Source organism: Rhea americana, unplaced genomic scaffold, assembly GCF_003343005.1.
Source record: "Rhea americana isolate MKP2758 unplaced genomic scaffold, rheAme1 scaffold_261, whole genome shotgun sequence".
Classification (NCBI taxonomy): Eukaryota; Metazoa; Chordata; class Aves; order Rheiformes; family Rheidae; genus Rhea; species Rhea americana.
Genome location: NW_028186381.1, coordinates 82,750 through 106,398, shown reverse-complemented (window position 1 = coordinate 106,398; position 23,649 = coordinate 82,750). Strand labels below are relative to the sequence as shown.

The following is a 23,649-nucleotide window of genomic DNA, read 5'->3' as shown; positions in this document are numbered from 1 at the left end:
TGGCTAAACAGAGTGGGCTTGTGTGCACTCTGTGCTCTGTTTCTAAACCTCTCCATCTTCCAGCTCTGCTGCCAGAGCTGAGAGCATGGCAGGGAGGGAACACAGCAAGACCCATGAGTGGGTACTGCAGCTGTGCCCTCCCCAGTGTGCTGAAATCACCCCTTGGTGCACTCTGCAAACCTTCTGTGTGGGGTGTAGGTACTGTTCTCACCTCTGTCCAGGAGCTCCAGTCCAGTGTGGCAGCCACCTCTCGGTCTGCAGCTATGGACCAGCTAACTGACTCCAGCTCAAGAGACAAAGGAAGAACAGGCTTTGAAAGCAGACATGATGTTCAGATCAAAGCTACAAGAGCACATAGAAGGGCACTATCCTCAAAGATTTGGAGATGAGGCTCTCAGGACACCCCGCTCCAATCTCATCATGCAAAAGGGAAATGTTCAGCCCTTTAGCAAGAGGTAAGACATGCCAATGACAGCTCTTAAACAAGCTAAGTCTCATGGAGGAAGGATGTCAGGGCTCTGAAGTCTTAAGCGTCTGAAGGAGCTGGAATTGCAGGCCCTCAGATGCAGGAAATGTCCTCTCTGCAATGTGTCTTGGGAGACCTGGAAGGCTCTGCAGTCCCATAGCACCACCCTCTGGAATCGAAGGCACAGGACTGGAGACTACTGCGTAGTTCAAGGAGGATTACAGATGGATGTCCTTCCTGAGGACACCAGACTAAGTCCCCAGTCCATCTCCTGCCTCCCAGTAGATCTTTATCCTCTTTATTCTCTTGGGTGCACACGGAGACAGGACTACAGCAGCATTTCCTTCTGGAGGACTTTGACCAGAAAGCTGAGGTCCATAGCTATGACCACCACTCTCSTATGGAGCAGGGAGCTAGGGCATACAGCTGTACAGGGTTGATATATGGGCACAGACATCCAGAGCACGAAGCAGAACCTGGGAACCTGAAAAGGGAGAGACAGGGGACTTCTGCTCCCTTAGTGAGAGTTCCCAGTGCTGCCATCAGAAAATAGCTTGGAAAAGCACTGCTGATGTGCCCTTGTGGCCAAGAAGGCCAATGGTGTCCTGGGCTGCATTAGGAAGACCGTTGCCAGCAGGTCGAGGGAGGTGATCCTGCCCCTCTACTCAGCCCTGGTGAGGCCTCATCTCGAGTACTGCATCCAGTTCTGGGCTCCGCAGGACAAGTGAGACATGGGGCTACTGGAGAGAGTCCAGCGCAGGGCTATGAGGATGACCAGAGGGCTGGAGCATCTGCCCTGTGAGGAATGACTGTGAGAGCTGGGCTTCTTTAGCCTGGGGAAGAGAAGACTGAGGGGGGATCTGATCAATGTGTGTAAGTACCTGAAGGGAGGGTGTCAAGGGGACGGGGACAAACTCTTTTCAGTTGTCCCATATGACAGGACAAGAGGCAATGGGCTGAAACTGAAGCATAGGAAGTTCCGCCTGAACGTGAGGGGGAATTTCTTCCCTGTGAGAGTGGCGGAGCACTGGAACAGGTTGCCCAGAGAGGTTGTGGAGTCTCCTTCTCTGGAGATATTCAAGGCCYGCCTGGATGCAACCCTGTCTACCATGCTCTAGGTGACCCTGCTGAGCAGGGAGGTTGGACTAGATGATCTCCAGAGGTCCCTTACTGATTCTATGATTTGTGAACAGCCCGGACCCTCTTCTCCAAGTCACCGAAAACCACAGAAACTGGAGCCCTAATAATGGTACATTTCGGGCTGTAAAGCAGCAGGATACACACCAAGTGTCAAGGAGGGCTCCTGCATGAGGACCTGCTTTCTGCCCTAACAGGATCCAGTCACACATGCAGGGACTAGGAGGGGATTTTGCTCTTACACTGCTGAAATCTTCTCCCTGTCTTGTTCATCCCAAGCTGACACTGCTGCTCATCCTCAGCAGTGATATGTAGATCAAAATTAGCCAGGCTCAGCCCTACTTGTGAAGAGAGGGAAGAATCCAAGGTCTGGTAGAGACATCAGCCTAACGCATTCACAAACACAGCCTGTGTCCTCCCACCTTTGGATGGAAATTAGCACAAGAGCTCTTCTCTCCCTTCCAGCTTGGGAACATTACTCTCTCAGGTGTTATCTGAAAGACAAACACCACTACTCTGGCATTGCTGCTCCCTCATCAGATAGGAATTTGGGGTAATGACTCTGAGGGAGAGTGAGGCAAGTGGCAGCAGAGGCTGAGTGATGCAGAAGCAGGCTAAAGCAATGCCATATGCCAGTGCTYCTACTGAGCCCTTGGTGACATAAAGCCGTGGGCTGGGATACCAACATGACATTCTTTAATTGTTATAAGTAGTTYCTACAAGAAAGAACTTTCAGATTTGCCCCAGATCCCCTGATATCATCTTGAAAAACTCGAATATACATTGAAAAGAGCAATAGCAGACCAGGCAAAGTGATGCAGAATAGGTTATAGGCAATAACTTCTCTAAATATCACAAAATCCCAGTGTGCATTCAGCTATCCCCAGGATGTCAGGAGCATTTTGCTGGCCCACAGGAACTTTGGTGTGAGATTTTCTTGCTGAGTCAGTGACAAGTGAGCAGTACCAGGGATACAAAAGGGGTTTATCAACTGCTGTTGGTGCTGGCATCCAAGGAGCTGGTTTGGGACCACTTAGATGAGATTTTTTCTGCAAGAAATGAGGGAAATAGAGCTCAGAATTTAAGCATTTAAGTTACAGAGYATTGCTGAAGATCTCAAAGCTTTTGTAGTCTGCTTTCCTATTTTTGGCTGCGGGGACGCCATCTACTTTCAGGCCAGGAAAGTTTGGCTGGCACCTCTCTCTGGCCCCTTCTCTGCCTCTCCAGGATGGACGCTACGGCGGTCTCCATGCCATATCTCTCTTCAGCCTCCAGACCTAGGAACGTCTGCTCTTCCATTTTGGATGGTATTTCCAGAGAAGGGGGAGCACAGCTCACTTGGCAGTAGCCTAAGTGCATGGGATAAGCAAGCAGTGCCACTGACTCTGACACACTCACACACGTGCTTTTTCATGATGATTGACCAGTCTCTTACCTGAGCACACATCCTTTTGCTTGTTGAATTACTGGCGTTACTAGCCAGATTCTGACTTGCAGGTGACAGAGAGTTGCCCATCCCTGCTCTCCAGGTCCTAAATACCAGTGGTTTAAGCACATGGCACTTGAAAATAAAACACGCAAGAGAAAGACAGGAGAGAAGCAGCTTGAATTGATGAGAATACCTGTGCACAGCAAGACTTGCAAGAGCCTTCTGTTCCTGCCATGTCAGGTTCTTCCAGAGACTAGATGCTCACTCATGCGCCAATCTCAAATATTCAGGTCCTTCCAATAAGCTTGGCCCTTATGCTTATCAGTCAAGGAGAAAACAGAGACTGTAACTCTAACACTGTAGATCCACTAYGCAGAAACTAGTCACAGACTGCTGCAGTACCCTCAGTAGCACAAATAAATCTAAAGCTCGTGAGAAATTGGGGTATATCACTCACTCTTGCAAGAAACTGTCCTCCTAGCATGCTTAGAGTCATAAACAAACAGCAGCAAGTGCACCTCCAGGTATGAACCTAATTCAAGCCTACTAGGATCCATAAATGCACTGATTACATTGAATGTAGCACTGGGCCATTGCCAACAAGGAAACTAAAACTGAGATGGCCTCCCTCTAAGGGAAAGGAGCAACATGGTCCAATCCTGCTGTGTTTAACTCCTTGCCTTCCTTACAAGGAGCAACAGACCACTTCAAAAGAGACTTCTAGAGCCCAAGGGACCTTCCTTTGGGTGCAGCACTGCAGTTCCCACCTGAGTATAACACACTCCTTCAGCAGTAGCAAGAGGCACTTGTTTTCTTAACTGTGGTCCCAGGCCTCTGGCTCAGCACACATTCCTGTTTCACTTTCTGCGCCATGACAGATGGCCCAGTGAGTAAAACAATTGGTAGGGGATGGACATGCTTGCTGTCTGTACCCTGTCACCATGTGCTTTTGAAGAGATCTGTTCAAGGTGAAAAAGCAGCACCTCAAGGGACTTGGCTGACCAAAAATTGCTGAGAAATCAGCACATGAAGAAGTGGCCTCCACATGGCACAGGAGCACCAAGGAGCCCAGGACACTGGCACTGTACTACTTGGTCTTGGTAGGACGGGCATATGCTGCAGATCAGGATTAGGTGAGTCCATGTTGCCAGTCATGGAAGTTCCACTCTTAAGGGAGATGGTTTCCATAGAAGAGATATGTGGGATTTTGGCAGTCTGTATGTAAGGATCACAAAGCAGAGGTGTATCTGAGCAGTCCTGGTGGATGGAGGTGCCCAGAGGTGGTAGCAGCAAGAGAGAAAGGGAAGAATAGGCAACTGGGCTCTTGAAGGAGGATGCTTAGAGGGCAGTAGTTACCTTGCATATGACCCAGTGGCTTCATCTGGGTGATCAAATAAGGCCTGAGATAGTAGTCATAATAGACGTGAGGATTTTCACAGTATAGAGAGACTCATCCTTGCTTAAACTTAAATGAAATATAAATCTAGTCAGGAGTAGCCAGCACCAACAGTTTCAAGCAAGGAGAAGCATGAGATCACTTGCCATCAGTAAGTGGCTGGCTTATGCCAGTGTATTTCTGGAACATCATCAAGATGATTAGAGACTGTACTATTCTGACACTCCGTCAGCATGCTTAGATATTAGTGAGAAATGAACTTATAAAAGCTTTAGATATGTTGTTCTTTCGGGTTTAAATAAGAATCTACACAGCCATTATATGCTAAGGGGTGAACTTACACAGGCATTATGTTGCAATGGAGACGGAATTAGCATTCAAGAACTGGTTGGGCTTCAGTCTCCAAAATAACACTTACTCACGGTAGATTTTACTGAAATAAGGTTTAATTTCACAACTTACTGTTGCCATGTCTGTACAACACTCTGTACAAAACATAATCAAGAACAGCATTTCAGCCCTGCATAAATGTTTGTCTGGCTGTATGAGAAATCAGTGGCTTTGAGTCTTTCATGTTGACTCTCCTGTCTTCTGTGATGCTGTCATGAAAGTAGATTTGGTGCTAAGGCTGCAGTGTCATACTTTTGGGAAGTCATCATACATTGTTGCTTTCTAGTCCCATTCACCACCCAGTGATGGAATTTCCCAGCCATGGCAGAGGATCTCCCATATATTTCTGGTCAGCGATGAAAAATTTTTAACTCTTCTTCCATTATGCAAAAATATTCCAGGGATATCATGAGGTAGGGGCAATTACATTTCAATGATACTAATTTCAGTGATATTAAGATGATACAAATGTGGTAGTTTAAGACCTCTATATCCTTTTCTATTGCACTCACTATAGCTGTTTCTTAAAGCACAGCACTGATCTGCCCAGAAAAATACAACCAGTTCTAGATTTCTATTCACTCCTGTCAACGCATTTTCTCTGCCAGTAGTGCTATCCTATGTTAGCCTAGATAAGAATTTATCTTTTACTCAGTTAAAGCTAACTGACAGCATTTAAAATGCAGATAGATACTCTTTTCAACTTACAGGTTAAAGCAAACTGGTAGTGGAATACATGCAAAACAGCTTTTAGTAGATTTAAGAAACTTGCCAAGTATTACATTGAATCTAAAATGATTGCTGTGGATTAGAAATCTGCAAACCAAAAGGTCAGCTTAATAGAGCTACAGTGTCAAGAAATGTTCTTGGGACAGCCTGACAACAGCTGGGTGGTACTGCAGAATGGTCTCTCACACATGCGATCTCCACAGAAAGTTTCATTGTGGCCAAATCCTTTTCTTCTCATCATCTGTGTTCTTGAAGCTTCTCATGTATTTTAAAAGTCATAGTGGAAAATCATTATTAAAAAACACTTTTTTCCATTTTGACTATAGTGCAGCACCATGCTCAAAATACAACTACTGGATCAGAAAATTAAAACACTATCATGCACATCTGAAAATAAGTACATAGGTTTCATAGAGAGATGTATTTCAAAGAAAACTTTCTCATCTTCATAGGAGTGTGGAGATGTCTTCAGGAAGATCATGCTACAGGGAGGATTCTGAAAAKAAGAGGAAGAGAGAAACAGCTCAATATTGTAATGAGGGAGATAGTCTGAAAGGTATGGTAGAAAGAGGACCTGGAATATTACAAGGCAGAGAAGAACAAAGCATGAAAAGGGATTACAAGGATTTAACTGACCACTCATAATTCTTCTGCTCATTTTTCCACTCATATAATCCCAATGAGGTGTCCCAAATTGCATTAAAGGAAGAGTATTTAACTCAAAGTTAAGGAACTGAGTTTCTTGAGGAACAGAGTAAAACTGCCAGCGATGTTYTTCCATAAGTATATCCACAATCCATCCATCCTCAGCTACACTGATTTTCTATCCACGCCAGGATTTCCAATTACCCTTTTTTTTATACTTATTTCATATCCCTCTTTCCTCCCTCCTCATTGCCCTTAGTTACCTAACACCAGCTTTTTCCTCACCACTTCACCTAATATTGCTATCACACAAATCTTCTACCCTACCAGTCCTGCCCTGTAGAAAAATTTAAACTAGATATTATCCTATTAAATGAAAATGGGATATTTATTTCTAAAAGATTAGCTCAAGGTCAACAGATACCTCTGGGCTTATGTAGAAATCAAGTCTTTTTTTAGATCTGCCTTTTAATTTCCATTTCTCTCTTTCACACTTGATCATTAATAGATTAACTAAAAATTCAGTAAAGTAGTCCCAATGCACATTGCCTCATTGGAGATACTTTCTGTCACTAAAGTCATATGGCAAACATTTTACAGCGTCTTGGCAGCAATGACAAATCTTAACATTGTATGATGAATTAAAGGCATTAAAGATTGTTACCTTTAATGGTGAGAAAGGTTTTGCTGAATGCACGGCCCAATTCATTGGTAGCCTGTACCATATATTCTCCTTCATCACTTTTTGCAGCACTTAGAATCACTAGGGAGCAGACACCAAAGGTATTTGTGCACAAATAGGTAGAATCCTTGGAGAGGTCCCTGCCATCCTTATACCATGTGATCTTTGGTGGTGGATGGCCTGCAACCGCACAGCTCATATGGCACTCTGTCCCAGCGGTCACCATATGAGGCTTCAATTGGACGAGGAATCTCGGGGCTTCATTTTGATTAACTTCCCTGTATTCTGGTTGTTTGACTTCAAATTTAGCTGTTCAATAAAAACAACAACAACAAAAAAATAAAATAAAATCCAGCAACATAAAAACCTAAACTCAGATACTACTCCATGAGGATAGAAGTCAAAGATTGATTTTCAGCTGTGACTTTTAACAATGGCATTCTACATTGCAAATTGTCCAACATGCCATGCACCTCCAAATTGTAATTTGTGGTTTATTCTCTAATTGATAAAATTTTAATCTTTAAGTCAGCAACTTTGGTTTCTGCAAAACTTAAGCCTCAGATTTTGCTTGGAATTCATTCTGTTATGAATTGTGAGTGATATAACTGCTGAAAATAAAAGAATAATATCTGACTTGCAACAATGTCTGTGCAGAGAGGACAAGCCTTCCTTGCCAAACAGGAATTTCTTAGGGTATCTCTATGCACTCTCATTCTGGGCATCAAAATGTTCACAGGAGGAGAGACTTATTTCAGGAAGCTGTACTAGAAACATTAAAAGGAACAAAGCAGGACAACACACATACATTGATAGTTATTTGTAAAAGCTGTTTTACCCTTTTCTTTTCGAAGTCTCCAGGGCTTTATAGTTTCAGATGGAGCACTGGCTCCCAAGTAATTTTTTGCCACAACCCTAAAGTAGTAGTCCCGGCCTGGGATAAGTTTGGTGAACGTGAACTTGTTGGTGTAGATCAGATCACCCACCATGTGCCACAAGCCTTTCTGTGATTCACGTTTCAGGACCGTATAGTAGAGATTGCTTTCCCATTTCTCAGATGCTGATGGCTCCCAGGTCACTGTTACTGCATTTGGCACAGTCTCTTCCAACTCAATAGGTCCAGGGGACTGTGGGATATCTGTCAGAAGAAGGCAAAAATACCAAAGATGTAGGGGAAGTGGCATAGTAGGGAGCCCTAAAACCCTTGAGGCCATCAGATATTCTAAGTATAGGGACTGAGTAAACATCCTGGTCATTAGAAGGGACAAAATTTGAACCTTCCTCCTCCGGATGCACATGAACTTCTCCTGCATTATACCAGCCATGTTGGGCCTCTTCTCCTTCTTATAGATAGAGGTAGAAGATGAGGTTGATTCAGCTAAACTTTTTCACCTTAGTGAGAGAGCTTACAGAGTTGCTATGGCTATGAGTAAATAAAGGTACTACAGCTTTTTGCTGACTAATATTAGGTTGTTAAAAAGAGCATGAGCTGCTCTCCTGTTTTTTACAATATCTAACTTCATAACCAGACTCTTTCTGGTAAGGAGGTGCAATTTAAATCAGTAGCCTGCTCTGTCCCGCAGATATGCCAAGTGATACCACAAAGTGGCTAGACTGAATCTCATGGAAAACTGTATTCCTTAGTTCTCCCTGTGCCTCCACTGTGCTCAGAGCTCACTGTGCTCAGTTCAGCTCCTTGCCTACTGCCTACTCATGCCTAAATCTGCACATAYAGATAGTAGTGAATTACCTGTAACTTGAACTTGGAAGCTGAATACTTCTTTATTCCCAGACCCATTCTGAAGCACAACAGTGTAGGTGCCACTGTCAGAGAACTCAGCTGCTTCAATCAGCAGTTGGGTGGTACCATGTTCCGTGTTTATTGTGGCCCTTCTTGGTAGAGGAAGCCCATCCTTTAACCAGGTCACTACTGGATCCGGAGATGCCTACAAAGAACAACACAGGTTATAGCCCACCTCTGTTGTCTCCAGTTTATGTCTTTACACCTTTAGTGTTGTCATCTTCTCCCAAATGTATATCTACACGACACAATTCAGTCACATGTAGAAGTATCTGAGCTGGATCTAAACAAATTAGATCTAAATGGAAGATTATGATAATAATGATGACAACCTGCTTCCAGTGTCTGAGCAACCCTCTTCAGAGCTAGTTCAGATATCTCTTCAAAGCTCTATTTTGTTTCTTTAATTTAAACTTTTTTCCTTTAACTTTTTGTTTTGTTTTGCTTCTTTAACTTTTAAATTCTATAAAGAAACTTTAGTTTCTTTGTTATTTTTTTCCTTCTTTTTGTCAAACAAGATGTGCTGGTTCAAGAACAAGAGATGGTAACAGTAGTTACTATTTTGTACTTTTTAAAATATCTGCTGTTTGGGGTGGGGGAAGGATTCTCTGTATGGTATCTATCTGTTGTGCTATCTTTGGTCTTTATTCGCCAAGACAGCACCTGAGTTGGAGCATGGCCAGCAAATATGCACGTTTTGCCTTCATCAACCTCTTCCTGATATCCTTGGCCTTACCTGTATTGCTCCAAGCTTAGGTCAAAGCACATAGCATTCTACCAGTGCAAATCAAGTAAGGACTGCTGTTTAGTAAGCTGAATATAGTCAGCAGGATGGTGCTAGAAATCCTACCTTTGGGTCTTTCAAGGGATTCATGGGGAAATCAGCTGATGAATCTAAGTATGCAAGTTTAGTAGCAGATGATGATGATAGTGAACACTGTCCATCCAACCATATCAAAGTGTCTTGTCTGCAGAGATTAATGAATGACCATAATCTCATAACTCACTAATACCAAAAGTGACAGATGAATTGTTGTTGTTTTCCTTGTGCAGAAAATTTACAAAGTACAAGCAGCTTAACAGATTTGCCCAGGATCTTGCAAAAATTCCATGCCAAAGAAAAATAGCTCAGTTTACATGTCTACTACTGGCTACAGCATAAAAATAGAGAGATTTCTTATGAAACCATTTGAAAACTTACTTCAAAGGGAATTGGCACTCGGATGGTATTGCCTGCTTTTATAATCAGGAAGCTTTTCACTCTGTCATCTATTAGGAATCTGGGAGGAACTGGAAAAGACAGTGATTACAATCAAAGGTTATATGCTATAACAAAGTTATTGGCAGACAAACTCATGCATGTGTCAGATACTCCTAAAGTCTTTCCAACAGCTAGCTTGTGGGCTATTGATAAAATCATAGTTATATTGTTGAAAAAAAAGCTCCTTGATTCAGCATCAGAGTTCCTTGCTAGCCATTACACTTTTTAAATTTTACTATTATTTATATACCACTACAACTAGAAAAGGGGAATGATGTAAAAATATTTCCACATGATGTTATGACATCTCAACCATGGATAAAGTGGCTCTTTGACACACTTTACCTTGTCTCATGGATGATATTCTACATAAAATGATATTTATGGAAAAGGAAACTACAAAAGATGTTTACGAAAGATGTATTCATGAGAGCAGCTGAACAAAGAGTATTTTTTCACCACCTCAAAAATTCTTTGTTCATTTGAGATTTTCACGTGACCTAGTGAAATAGCAACCTATGAACACTGAAAATCCCAGATGATATCCTCAGAAAACAGGCCTGAGTTTATTAAAAATACTCTTCATATCATACTCTTTTTAAATATTTAAAATTACTTTTCTTTTCACTGATATACTATTGTATTTAATTTTTTTTTAATTGTGCATTTTAATTCTTTTTCTTATTTCTATTCAGTAACATTTCAAATCTGATCTTTTGGAAAAGTTGAAGAACAGAAGGGGAAAAAAAACGCTTAAAAGTAACTATTTTGTGTGTTTCAAATTTTGTCAATTTTTGAAAATTTATAAAGTGATAGGACTGTAGGATTTGCTTCACCTAACAGTGAGAGTGCTCTGTGTGAGGGGCAAAATGTGGAAAAATATTTGGGGTTCTATATCATAATAAGTCTTTAACATGAGAGTTTAACATGAGTTCACCACTCTGTGTATTGTACATTTACTATCAGTTCAATCTTCAGATTTTCCTGATGAAGTAACAAAACTACAACATACTCTAAAGGAGCAACATCATACTTGTCTTTCTGTTACAGTCTAGGACTYCAAGAGAAGCTCTTGTCACAGTGACCCACAGACTAAAAGACCACAGTCCAAGTCTTCAACAAAATTGTCTGTGTGCTATTACCTGCAGAAGGATCTAGTTCACTTTGAAAGCAGCCCACTTTGACTTACCAACAGGAGGAGCAGCTTCAGTGGAAGCTTCAAGCTCTGCAGCTTCTCCTGGGCCACTGTCGTTGAGGGCTCTCACACGTAGAAAGTACAATTCTTTGGTTTGCAGGCCTTTAACTGTGTATGTGGTTTCGTTTATAGGAAGAGCACTGCATTTGGTCCAGTTGAGGTTGTCATAAGATCGCATCTCTACCTCATAGCCTTTCACATCAACCCCCTCTTTTGGCTCAGGTTTTCTCCATGTCAGGGTGATGCTAGTGCTGTCACTGCTGGCCACTCTAAGGTCCCTCACTTGACCTGGAGGTTCTGAAATGAGAATTTTTATTTCARTTGTTTTTAGGTCTTCTGTCTCCCCTTTTCAGTCACTTCCTGAGACTCTCAACATTCTTTCAGTGCACTGGATATCCACCCTGCTATTTTCCCTGCAGTTTGTCCCAGTTCTTCAGAGCTGTATCCAGGTTCCTGCTGCCAACAATAGTGCAGCACATTCTGCAACACTCCTGCAGTGTGACTTGCTCTGTGACCCATCCTAAATTCCTCTTCACACTGCACATCGCTCCTGCAGATGAAGTCTGACACACCTTGACTTACTCCTCACACATGAAATCCTTCCATTCCTTTCTCATGCAGACAGTGGATTCTCAGCCATGAAACAGGTATCTAATTATTTCATTTTTGCCTTCATATATTTTAAAAAACATTTTAAAACATTACTTCTCTACAAATACCCTCAGTCTACATCCTTCTTTAAGCATCCCTGAGCCAGAGAGACGGAAGCAGTTCACTTACTCGTGGAATCCTGAGCAAAGACAGGCTCTGATGGTGCACTGGCCTCTCCTACACCAGCAGCGTTGACAGCTGCCACGCGAAATTCATACTGCAGCCCCATCTTGAGATTGGTTATTTTCAGTACCTTGTCTGCAGGAATAAAAGGATTGTGTTGGCTTATGTGAGCAATTCCCCAAGCAGTAGATGGTGACACAATGATCTTGGACTTTATGTCATATAGAAATGCACACTGCATAATTCTCAGGAGCTATGTATAAATGCTGTCCCCCTTTCCTTGGCCCTTCCCTGCCCTAGGGCATACATACTTCTGGGATGTGTTCATTGTATTCTCTTGCAGATCAGACACCATCTGAGAGCAATTAAATCACAGAAAGAAAAAATACTGCTTTTCCTTTTGGTATAATCCTAAACTCTTCTATACCAGATAAGGAATCCTAGACTGCACCTGACAGATAATTAACAGCTACAGTCAAAACACATTTTGGAACACATACACATCATTTGGGTTTCTTTATGCCCCTTGCATTTATAAATTCCTACCTGCCATATTTCCAGCATTAGGATTGAGGATAACGGCATGTGAAGTGAAGATTTTAATTCTAGAAATTGAACATGTCAGTTTATCCATAGAGGAGCTATGTTCCTGGATGCAGCAATGACCTTCCCCAGACATATGCTTACACACAATCTAGACAAGACCTCTCTTGAGAGCAATAAGAGATCATAACCCTTCTCCCAGACATTCAACTGTCTATGAACCAAGGACTGGCTTTGCTATGATGCAGCTGCGTAACCTTGGCTTAGATTTCTGAAAAAATTGCTTAGTTGTGAGAAAGAGTGTAGACTAGGTAAGAAGGTAAAATTTCAGATGGGGTAAATATGGTTGAGATGGGGATAGTCAGCAGCTCAAGAATTCAAGACGAAAAGCACTAATGTGAAAAGGTACAAAATCCTAAGCAGGAAGCAAGGGGTAAGAAGACAGCAACTTCTCATCAGATCAGCATATTACCTTCTAAGTCTACTGAACTTTTTGCCTTTTGACATTTTCCAGTCTGTTCCAACTTTTAAGCTACCTACCTGCTATAGGCACCTTGGTAACTGGCATCCAGATATTGGCACCCTTCTTGCGTTTTTGAACCATGTACCCCACTATTCGGGAATTGCCAGTTTTATGAGGTGTTTTCCAGGATATTGTGATGGTTTCTTTGCTGGCACTGACGATCTCAGGGGGATCTGGGGGACCAGGTGAACCTAGAGGGAGATTAGCATTTTGTTATTAGCAGGCTTCTTCTTCTTCTTCTTCTTCTTCTTCTTCTTCTTCTTCTTCTTCTTCTTTTTTTTTCCTGCAAGGTAAGGAAGTGCTCCAAGTAGTTTCTTCTTTCAGTTTCCTCAATGTATTCATATGGATGTTTTTAAAGACTTGAATGAAAACTTATCGTTATATATCCTATTTCCCACACAAACAGGATCCAGGAGTGTGGACCTCCTTTTGTAATGCTGATTTCATGAATGACCTGCTGTCATCACTACCAAGAATTAAACTGTCAGCCTACAGAGAGAAGCATGTACATTCTTACACCCTAGCAAAAGTCAATTTTAATCTTGCTTTTAATGATAGAAATTAGGATCATGATGGATTTTCCAATCCCCCTGCTAGAGCCCCCAAAATATAGCAACACTACTTAAGAGTATAACAATGAAAAATTAGCAGAAAATTTTATCTTTGCAAAGGATGGCCTGCAATTATGCAAATGAAAACGTAGATAGAGGAGAATGAGAAACAGAGTATTGCTCTCTCACTAGTACTATGTTCATGCTTGTGACAAAATTGTTCTAGTATTTTAATTCATTGGAGGACTCAAAGAATGGAATTGCAAATTTGGAAATTGAGAGTATGAAGTGATCACACCAAAAAGTGTTGCAGGCACTGAGAGACTGTTTTGCCTGTGGAATCAAGAAAAGGCTTTGCATGTTTTCTTTGTAGCCACCCAAGGAAAAAGTTTCTCTGGTCTTCATGCATTTCCTCCATTAAATTGTTTTAGAATTCAGATTGGAACAAAGCTGAAAATTTAACACTGTCTAACTCAGTATCACCAAAGCCTACAAAAAGCTCCTAATCTTGCAGAATATGTAAAATCTTCATGGGTTTGTTCAGCCAGGACGCAGATTCAGATCTGTAGCAACATCCAAAATGCAGTAAGTTTTCCTTGATATAAGCTTTAATAATGAATTAGAATATAGAATATGATTTTTAAAAGTTCTTCCTTACCTTTACCGACAGCCTTCACCTGATCTGATTTCAGGGCATCACTGGTTCCCTCTGCATTCACAGCTCGCACCCTGAAGTAGTAGCTCGTATCTTGTTCTACTTTGTTGGTAGTGAAAGTAGTACAGCCTTTGAGTGTTTCCCCCAAAGTCACCCAGTCTTCCTGGCCTATTTGCTTCCTCTCAACAATATAGCTTTGCACTGGTTTGCCCCCATCCTCCTTTGGAGGCTTCCACTGAATGGTGATGCCACTTGCGGAGCTTTCTAAAACTTCAATGGGTCCTGTGGGTTGCTGTGGCTTATCTGAAAAGCGGAATACAACAACTGCATGTTGGCTCTAGATTCAGACATGTTCTTGGGTTTGGACTACCATTGTTTCTTGCTCACCAGCTGGGAGAGTTGGTTTCAGCTAGAATATATGCATAGTTGCAAAATGGGGTACAGGGACTTGAATTGCCTCTTCCAAAACTTAGGAGAAGTTTTGATAAGGAGTAAGAAGCCAGGCCCTTGCTCCTTGAGTTGATTGTTTTCATTAGCATTTTATCAAGTGAGCTTCCATATAAGGATGAATACCTTTTCTGGACTTCCACATCAGCAGACATTTACGGTTTAATTCACCTGGATAATCTGATTTTAGAGATGTCTGTTGTCTTTAGTCCTATCTTCTACAGTCACCCAGTATTCAAAACTCAACTGTTAAGGCTCTGCAAAACCAAACTAAAATTGTGTCATCTTGTATTGAAGTGTGAGAAACGTGTCAACAAGCTTTTCCTGTACCTTGATTTAGTGGATGGTGGAAGAATTACATTGGAAATGATCTAAATCAAAATAATTCTAATTTAGGCTTTGCCTATTTCTCTCCAGAAGTGTATTTCACTTTCTGTACCAATACATACTCAGACTTACCACATTATACTGGATGTAGTTGAGTTTTCCTAGGCCTGTAACTACTATATGCAATATTACTCTGTTTTCCTGAAAAGATAAAGAGCATTTTACAAAACTAACCTGTCACACTAATCACTCTGCCTAAGCCTACAAAAGGAGATTCTATTAATATGGAATACTAAGTCAGTAAGAGACAAACAGGGGAAGAAATATTTGAGTTTTAACAGCCTTTTACGAGCATATCTAAAATAGAGAGCCAACTAGGATATTTAATTAGTATTCATCTTTGACGAAAGAAGTTTATTATTGATTATTTATATTTAAATTCCTTCAGTTTTTCAAGAGCAGTTTTACAGGACAAGAAGAGAGAGGCTTAAGGAAGATCACAGAATCACAGAATGGTTGAGGTTGGAAGGGATCTCTAGAGATCATCTAGTCCAACCCCTCTACTCAAATAGTGTCACCCAGAGCATGTTAGCCAGGATGCATTCAGGCAGGTTTTTAGTATCTCCAGAGAAGGAGACTCCACAACCTCTCCGGGCAACCTGCTTCAGTGCTCTGTCACTCTCACTGGAAAGAAGTTCTTCCTTATATTCAGGTRRAACTTCCTGTGTTTCAGTTTGTGTCGGTTGCTTCTTGTCCTGTCACATGGGACCACTGAAAAAAGTTTGGCCCCAGCCCCCTGACACTCTCCCTTAAGGTATTTACATTTAAGGACATTGATAAGATCCCCTCTCAGTCTTCTCATTTCCAGGCTAAACAGACCCAGCTCTCACAGTCTTTCTTCACAGGGGAGATGCTCCAGTCCCCTGATCATTTTTGTAGCCCTATGCTAGACTCTCTTCAGTAGCTCCATGTGTCTCTTGTACTGGGGAGCCCAGAACTGGACACAGTACTCCAGATGTGATGTTTCATTTAAAAGAGTAACCGTAATTTAACTTTATTGATATGTTTTTTAATATCTAGGAATGACAATGTTGGAGAAGTTACATAGTTACTTCAACCTATAGTTGAAGTCTGCACCTAAGTTTTTGTTGGGTATAAAGTTGGAATTTAATGTGTTACCACAAACTGTTAATAAGTCTTGCAGTGTCCATGGCTGTACAGAATTCCAGTTGGAGCTAACTCAAAGTAAGCACATTGTATACAGTTTGTAGGTTTTATGGTACACACAAGCRTTTTAGAGAACAGGTTGGGAAACAGGCAAAGATGGAATAAAAAGAGATGGAAGAAAGCATAGTTATGTGGACCTGTATACCTTTCAATTCTGCGAGGCACCTAACAAGGCCAAGCCATGCCAAGTGACATGGACCATATCAGTTTGGAGGCAGTATGCCCTGCAGTTAAGTACCACAGTCCTGGTCTGCCATGGCTGCCTGCCAGCTAATTTGTCTGAGTCTTCTTTGCATGTGCTCATGATATATGAGATGATTCTGTAGTAACCTAAAYGGGGGCACAGTCGAAATCCCTTACTGTAAACATACCCCTTTGACCTCACCAAAGTCAATGCAAGTTCTAGGAATTTCTCAGTATATTTCTAGCTGATTACTTTGAAAGACAGGCGAGAATAGATGTTCCTATGAGTAGCATTCATAAAAGCCTTATTCATCTTGAAATAAATTGTAGCCTGAAGGAAGATTGTCACCAGTGCTACTCAGGCTCCCATGCCTGAGATTTGCAATGAAAGCCACAGTGGATGTTACAGAGTTCTTACCTATTACCACAATCTTCAGGTTGATCTCCAGGACTCCGTGGTCATTCTTCAGCCTGACTTTGTAATCCCCAGAGTCCTTTCTCTCACTGCTAGAGATGGTCAACATGGTAAAGGTATCTGTTTCATCAACACGAATCCTTCTGTCATCTACTAGCTCCATTCTGTCCTTTAGCCATGTTGCTCTGATTGGTAGCTGGCCCTCAAAAGGGATCTTGATCTTTATTTTCTGCCCAGCCTTGGCCTCAATAGGAACATTCATTAGGTTTTTGAGGAGAACTTTGTCAACGTGAGGAGGATCTAAGCAGATAATACAAGGTCATTAATAATTGCAATTCAAAGATTATAAAGCACACCTTGGAGGGCTTCTCTGTATTCATGATAACCAGACTTCTCTGTATTCATGATTGCTGCTTACAACAAACAAGATTTAATCTGGTTCTTTGGGGCTTATGCAAACTGAATCATTGCTGTTCATGATGATACAGAAGTGCACAACATTGGGATCTTCTCCTTCAGCTGCATGTAGAGTGCACATGCACTTTGCTATAGGAAAATTATCACAAAGTACTTGTGGCATCATACTAACCTTTTTGCTGGAGCAAATTTTGTCCTGAATGCATAATCTCAGAGGCAGTACACTAAACACACACAAGAATGAAGAAACTGGTCTGACATGCATGCCAAAATCTTTGAGTTAATGATAGGAGCTATTCAGGAAGACTCTCTGATTAAATTTGGAATTACAGAATGCACCAATCTATACAAAAAACATCTCCCATGTCTTTGCAGATTCTTTATTACAAAGTTATCTTGATGACCACCTATAGAACTCACAGAAATTGTATTACATTTCAAGCATATCAAGGCTAGCATACTGCATTAAGAATGGGAGTAGTTTGAACACTCACCTTCAACAAAAAGAGAAGCTTCAGTTTTCATATCTGCAGCTTCAAACTTATATTTTCCAGCATGAATATCTTCTACTTTGTTAATTATCAGTTTGTGGACTGAGCCCTCCTCTACAAAAAGGACTCCATCCATGCTTTTTAACTACAAAGAAAAGCACAGAAACCTATTCTTTAAAAAAAAATAAAGGCAAAAAATCCAACAATCCAAACTTTAACAAGATAGAAATCTTAGACATATGACCTAACTCCTCTAAGGAAATTTGACAAATAAATTTGAAATATAATTTAAAAGTTCCAGGAATGTGCTGTCTGTTTGAAACAACTGTGTCATTTGAACCAATAGCTGTGTCTGAGCCTGTCTTTTCACAAGGGCAACAAGCACTGAAAAACGAGCAATTCTCAGAAAACAGAACCTTTTAGGAAACCTCAGCTGTGCTTAACAACATTCTTCCACCATGACTTGTTATTAATGCACAAGAAACATCCTGCTATTGTTGAATATTTTGGCATTATTTATCTGGTTACACATAAACACCTAATGCACCAACATATTCCCCAGAGAGCCTTGATTCAAAATCTGTTAAAGTAAATGGGAGATTTACCTTGAGCTACCATCCAAAAATATTAGGAAAAATATCTCCAAACTTTCTCTTTCTATTCTTAATGCTAACTTTGGCCTATTCTTGTGCATGACACCTCCCTGTTCCTACAGTATCCTCTGGATTCCATAGTCCATTCTCCTTTGTTGTTTTTATCCATGATATATGGAGTATGATATATATGCTTATGCACTGATTTGAAGAAGTATTCTTGCTGTTATGCATTTCTGAAGATCATGGCCTTAAACTGAACATCCTCTGAAGATTCATCACCACTTTTTGCACGTTTCTGTCACACACCAGACATCCACATTGAAAGGAAAAGACCTGCCCCATCTCCACCCGTGAAAAAAGGACAGAAAATACAAACCCTCCTGGTGTCAGCAAGAACAGAAATGCCTTTAAGCAGAAAAGGGGAAGAAACTTTGCTGAGTTTCTATTAGGAATTTTAGTCTAAGCAGGCTCCTGTGCAATTCTTCTGTGGCCATACTCAGGCTACTGTAAGAATGACAGAGGGAGGGACACCTTGACACACTACATGGCAGGTAAAGCCAGAAAGCAAAGCACCACTAATCAAAGAAAATGTAGCTATGCAACACTTAAGTTACCTTTAATCCGTCTTTAAACCAGGTTCCTTTCACTTCATCGTTACTGACAGCACAAGACAGCTCAGCTGGCTCTCCTTTCAGGACTCTAACATCGACTAATGGTTTGGTGACACGACCACGTGGTGCTGAAAGTTCAGGAAAAAAAATGTATAAAAGATGCTATCTCTGCATTATACAGGAGTAGAGACTGACAAAGAGTAATATATAAACAAAAATGCAAATGCAGGTGAGGAGAAAGCTTTTTAAAAAATATATTGTAGTTACGAGAGGGTTTTGTACCAAGAGGTTAGGGGCCAACTGGCATAAACTCATTGCTCTGGAGGACTTGCTAATTGGCCTGTACTCAATACAGCACTTATATCAACCTAATAGACAATGAATTAATCACAAATCAGATTATCCATCTACAAACTTGCTCTTTTAAATCTATGTTAATTTTTTGGCTCCCTCTACAGACAGTAGGGAAAAAAAACAAGCTCCTCCTATTGATGTCCTATTTTATTATTCTTTCTCATTATTGTTTTTTTGTTGCATTGATCAGACACAAGGCAGCTCAAATGGTCTCACCGAATCGCCCCAGTCATATCATTCTCTATCCTTTATATTCCCTTTCTTCCCTCCCAAGTTCTTCCCCTTTAACATCTTCATCCTCTTTCAAATAAACAGTACACTCCTATTTACCCTTTCTCCATTGGTTTCAATATTCCTGATTTTATACATTTATTTTTATTTATGTTATGCTTGCCTCAGAAATTTCTAGCACAGTCAGCAGTTCCATTAGGCTACTATCTTCCTTTTATACATATAAAGTTTCTAACTTCTACCATTTCTCAAGTTACCATCTTGATACTGTAGCTACTGGTCAGGGTCATACAGATGCATACACACTGTTCTCCTTTTCCTATATGTAACACCCTAAAATTTCTCACGTTAGAAGAGACGAGAGCTCTTTACATYAGGCCCAATGTACACATGAATTCAATATAATGTGGTTCCCAGAACCACATGCAGCTCTTTGCAGTAGGTGTTAGGACAAATAAAGAGAAATGCTAAGTTTTAAATTGCAGTAAAAGAAATAAACCATATTCCTCAAAACTAAATGTGAACTAATATGTTTGTGAACTGAAACCTGTTGCATGTATGCTCTGAATCATTTATTTGAATGAACAGATATCTGCTTCGCATAATTTAAATAAAGATAATATAGATTTAGATAACTTAAATAAAGTTTTAGATAAAAGGACAGCACTCCATAATTATAATATCTATCCATACCTGCTATATGAGAAATTGTATAATTAGATTAACAGACAAATTAACTGTATAATGATTATTCTCAATGCAGCTGAGCAGATAAATATCTCTCAAGTCTTCTTAGAAGAAAAACCACACTCTTTCATTTTACCACATAGAATGGAGTTGAAAAAAAATTTTAAATTAAAATTCTGTCTTCTCTGAGCTCTGGAGTATGAGTCAGTGTCATTGGTCATGGATAGAACTAGAAATGTTCAGAGCACATCTGAATCACATTCAAGGTACACACTCAAAAGCTGAGTTACCCCAAATAAAGGTTATATTAAGGTAATTTGATCTGAAGGTACTTGTCCACAGAACAGCAGCAAATCAATGGTAGAATTAGGAACAGATCTCAGAACAAGCAAATTTCTCTGTATAACTGTACTCTTCTTAACCGTAAGATTCAGGATTAGAAATGTGATTATCAAAATGCAAACACCAGCAACACACAAATTATCAATTAAGACATACCTTTCAAATCATCTTTGTGAAATCTTTTTCTTTCCATACTGTCTGTACTCTTCAAGTATTCTTTTGCTTTAATATCAAGGCCAGGTATCTGTTTTCTCTGGTTTATTGAAGAAAGTCCACCATCAGGATCTGACAACTGATCATAAGCTAGTGAACCTTCATGAAGGTTCCTCCCATCAGCATATCTGTTATGGGATTTACTTCCTGCTCCACCGAAGGCAGAATCCTTGCTATAATAGGAGCCTAACTGTCCTAAATCCCTGTCCTCACCCCTGGCACTTCCTTGACCTGAAAGTGAATCTCTGTCATCAGTTGAACCTCTGTGTCCTGATCCTCTGAAATCAATGTGAGCACCAGCTCCCGCTTCACCTCGCATAGAAAATTTGCCAGGATGGGAATCCAGCCCAAATTCACCACCTAATCCAACAGCACCTAGCATACCTGCTCTACCATGGACAGAATGCAACTCCCTTTCATCGCTTCCCAACCTGCCAACACCACCTGCCGCAGCCCTAGAGCCAGCTGACACACCGTCCTTGCCATAGGAAGACTCAGCAGCTTGTATTGCAGAGGCACCACCAACACTCCTACCTTCTGAAGATGATCTGCCATGACGAAAAGCAGCTCCTCCTCCATCTAAATATCCTTGAGTTCTGCTCAGCATAACATCCTTGTTATAAGATCCCCTTCCCTCCTCACCCCTAAAAGGAAAATGGGCAGCTCCAGCCACATCCCGAGCTGAGAGATCAACATTTCCAGACGAAGACCCAAATCCCCTTGCACCAGAACCACCAACAGCTGCTCTAGCTGAAAGACCATCCTTTCCATAGGGAGAACTAACACCTCCCAAACCACCAACACTAGCATCGCCAACACCACCTCTCTTTCCTAGTGGGAGACCATCCTTTCCATAGGGAGAATCAACAGCTCCCAAACTACCAATACCAGTACCATCAGCTCCAGCTCCCATTCCTACTGGGAGACTATCCTTTCCATAGAGAGACCCAGCACCTCCCAAAACACCTATGCCTGCACCATCAACACCAGCCCCAGCTCCCATTCCTACTGGAAGCCCATCCTTTCCATAGGGAGTCCCAAAAACATCTGTACCTACCGCTCCTGCATGACCAGCTACACCAACACCAGCCCCTGTTGGGAGACCATCCTTTCCAGAGGAAGACCCAAATCCCCCTGCACCTTCCACATCAACACCACCAGTCCCAGCTCTCATTTCCACTGAAAGACTGTCTTTTCCATGTGGAGAGCCAGCTGCCAACGCACGAGCTATACCAACACGAGTATCAGCTGGCAGACCACCCTTTCCATGGGAAGATCCTACTCCCCCTACACCAGCTAGACTTGCATCACTGGTACCAGTCCCATCTGTCATTCCCACTGGAAGACCATCTTTTCTGTAGGGAGAACCAACTCCCCCTACACCACCACCATCAATACCAGCCCCAGATGGAAGACCATCCTTTCCATACAGAGAACCAACACCTCCCACACTAGCAGCACCACCACCATCAACACCAGCCCCAGATGGAAGACCATCCTTTCCATACAGAGAACCAACACCTCCCACACCAGCAGCAGCACCACCAACACCACCAGTCCCAGCTGGAAGACCATCCTTTCCATAGGGAGAACCAACACCTCCCAAACTAGCAGCAGCAGCACCACCACCACCAGTCCCGGCTGGAAGACCATCCTTTCCATACAGAGAACCAACACCTCCCAAACTAGTGGCACCACCACCATCAACACCAGTCCCAGCTGGAAGACCATCCTTTCCATAGGGAGAACCAACACCTCCCACACTAGCAGCACCACCACCATCAACACCAGTCCCAGCTGGAAGGCTTTTCTTTCCATAGGGAGGACTAACACCTCCCAAACTACCAGCACTAGCCCCAGCCGGAAGATAATCCTTTCCACAGGGAGAGTCAAATCCTCCTGCACCAGCTACAGCAGGACCACCAACACCAGCCCCAGTGCCCATTCCCACTGGAAGACCATCCTTTCTATAGGGAGACCCAACACCTCCCAAACYACCACCAACAGCCCCAACTAGGGGGCCATCCTTTCCACAGGGAGACCCAATACCTTCCGTATCACCCGTACCAGCCCAGGCTGGGAGATCACCTTTTCCACAGGAAGATCCTACTCCCCCTGCATCAAGTATACCTTCTCCACTGGCACCAGTCYCAGCTGCCATTCCCACCAGAAGACCATCCTTTCTATAAGGAGTATCAACACCTCCCAAACTACCAACACTACCACCACCAACACCAGCCCCAGCTGGAAGACCATCCTTTCCGAAGGAAGACTCAAATGCCCCTGTATCCTTCCCACGAGCACCACCAGGTCCAGCTCTCATTTCTGCTGGAAGATTGTCCCTTCCATATGGAGAGCCAGCTGCTGTTGCATCAGCTATACCAACACCTCCTAAACCACCACCAACAACACCACCAGCTCCCGCTCCCACTGGAAGACCATTCTTCCCATAGGGAGAACCAACACCTCCTGAACTAGCAGCACCACCACCATCAACACCAGCCCAAGATGGAAGACCATCCTTTCCATAGGGAGAACCAACACCTCCCAAACCACCAACACCACCACCATCAACACCAGTCCCAGCTGGAAGACCATCCTTTCCATAAGGAGAACCAACACCTCCCAAACTAGCAATATTAGCCCCAGGTGGAAGACCATCTTTTCCAGAGGAAGCCCCAACACCTCCCAAGCCACCAAGACCACCACCACCCCCAGCCCCAGCTCCCGCTCCCACAGGAAGCCCATCTTTCCCATAAAGAGACCCAATACCTCCAAAAACACCAACACCATCCCCAGCTGGAAGACCATCTTTTGCATAAGGAGAACCAACACCTCCCAAATTGCCAACACTAGCCCCAGCTGGAAGACCATCCTTTCCATAAGGAGTCCCAACACCTCCCAAACTAGCAGCACCACCACCACCAACAC

The 23,649-nt window shown here is 42.2% G+C and overlaps 1 protein-coding gene across 1 annotated transcript in view; it reads right to left on the bottom strand.

The window, feature by feature from the left end:
• Positions 1-6,842: 6,842 nt before the first annotated feature.
• Positions 6,843-23,649, bottom strand: part of IGFN1 (immunoglobulin like and fibronectin type III domain containing 1) — a 33,335-nt gene continuing 16,528 nt past the window's right edge. Inside the window, exons 15-31 of the mRNA XM_085307696.1 lie at positions 23,404-23,529; positions 23,116-23,340; positions 22,021-22,473; positions 21,613-21,765; positions 21,451-21,504; positions 20,662-21,381; positions 18,895-19,019; positions 17,688-17,829; positions 16,780-17,076; positions 14,181-14,480; positions 12,989-13,162; positions 11,912-12,040; positions 11,126-11,428; positions 9,877-9,965; positions 8,625-8,820; positions 7,713-8,012; positions 6,843-7,183 (exon numbers count right to left, since the gene is read on the bottom strand). Of these exons, the coding sequence (XP_085163822.1) occupies positions 6,843-7,183; positions 7,713-8,012; positions 8,625-8,820; positions 9,877-9,965; positions 11,126-11,428; positions 11,912-12,040; positions 12,989-13,162; positions 14,181-14,480; positions 16,780-17,076; positions 17,688-17,829; positions 18,895-19,019; positions 20,662-21,381; positions 21,451-21,504; positions 21,613-21,765; positions 22,021-22,473; positions 23,116-23,340; positions 23,404-23,529 (4,127 nt within the window). The remainder of the gene's footprint in view (positions 7,184-7,712; positions 8,013-8,624; positions 8,821-9,876; positions 9,966-11,125; positions 11,429-11,911; positions 12,041-12,988; positions 13,163-14,180; positions 14,481-16,779; positions 17,077-17,687; positions 17,830-18,894; positions 19,020-20,661; positions 21,382-21,450; positions 21,505-21,612; positions 21,766-22,020; positions 22,474-23,115; positions 23,341-23,403; positions 23,530-23,649) is intronic.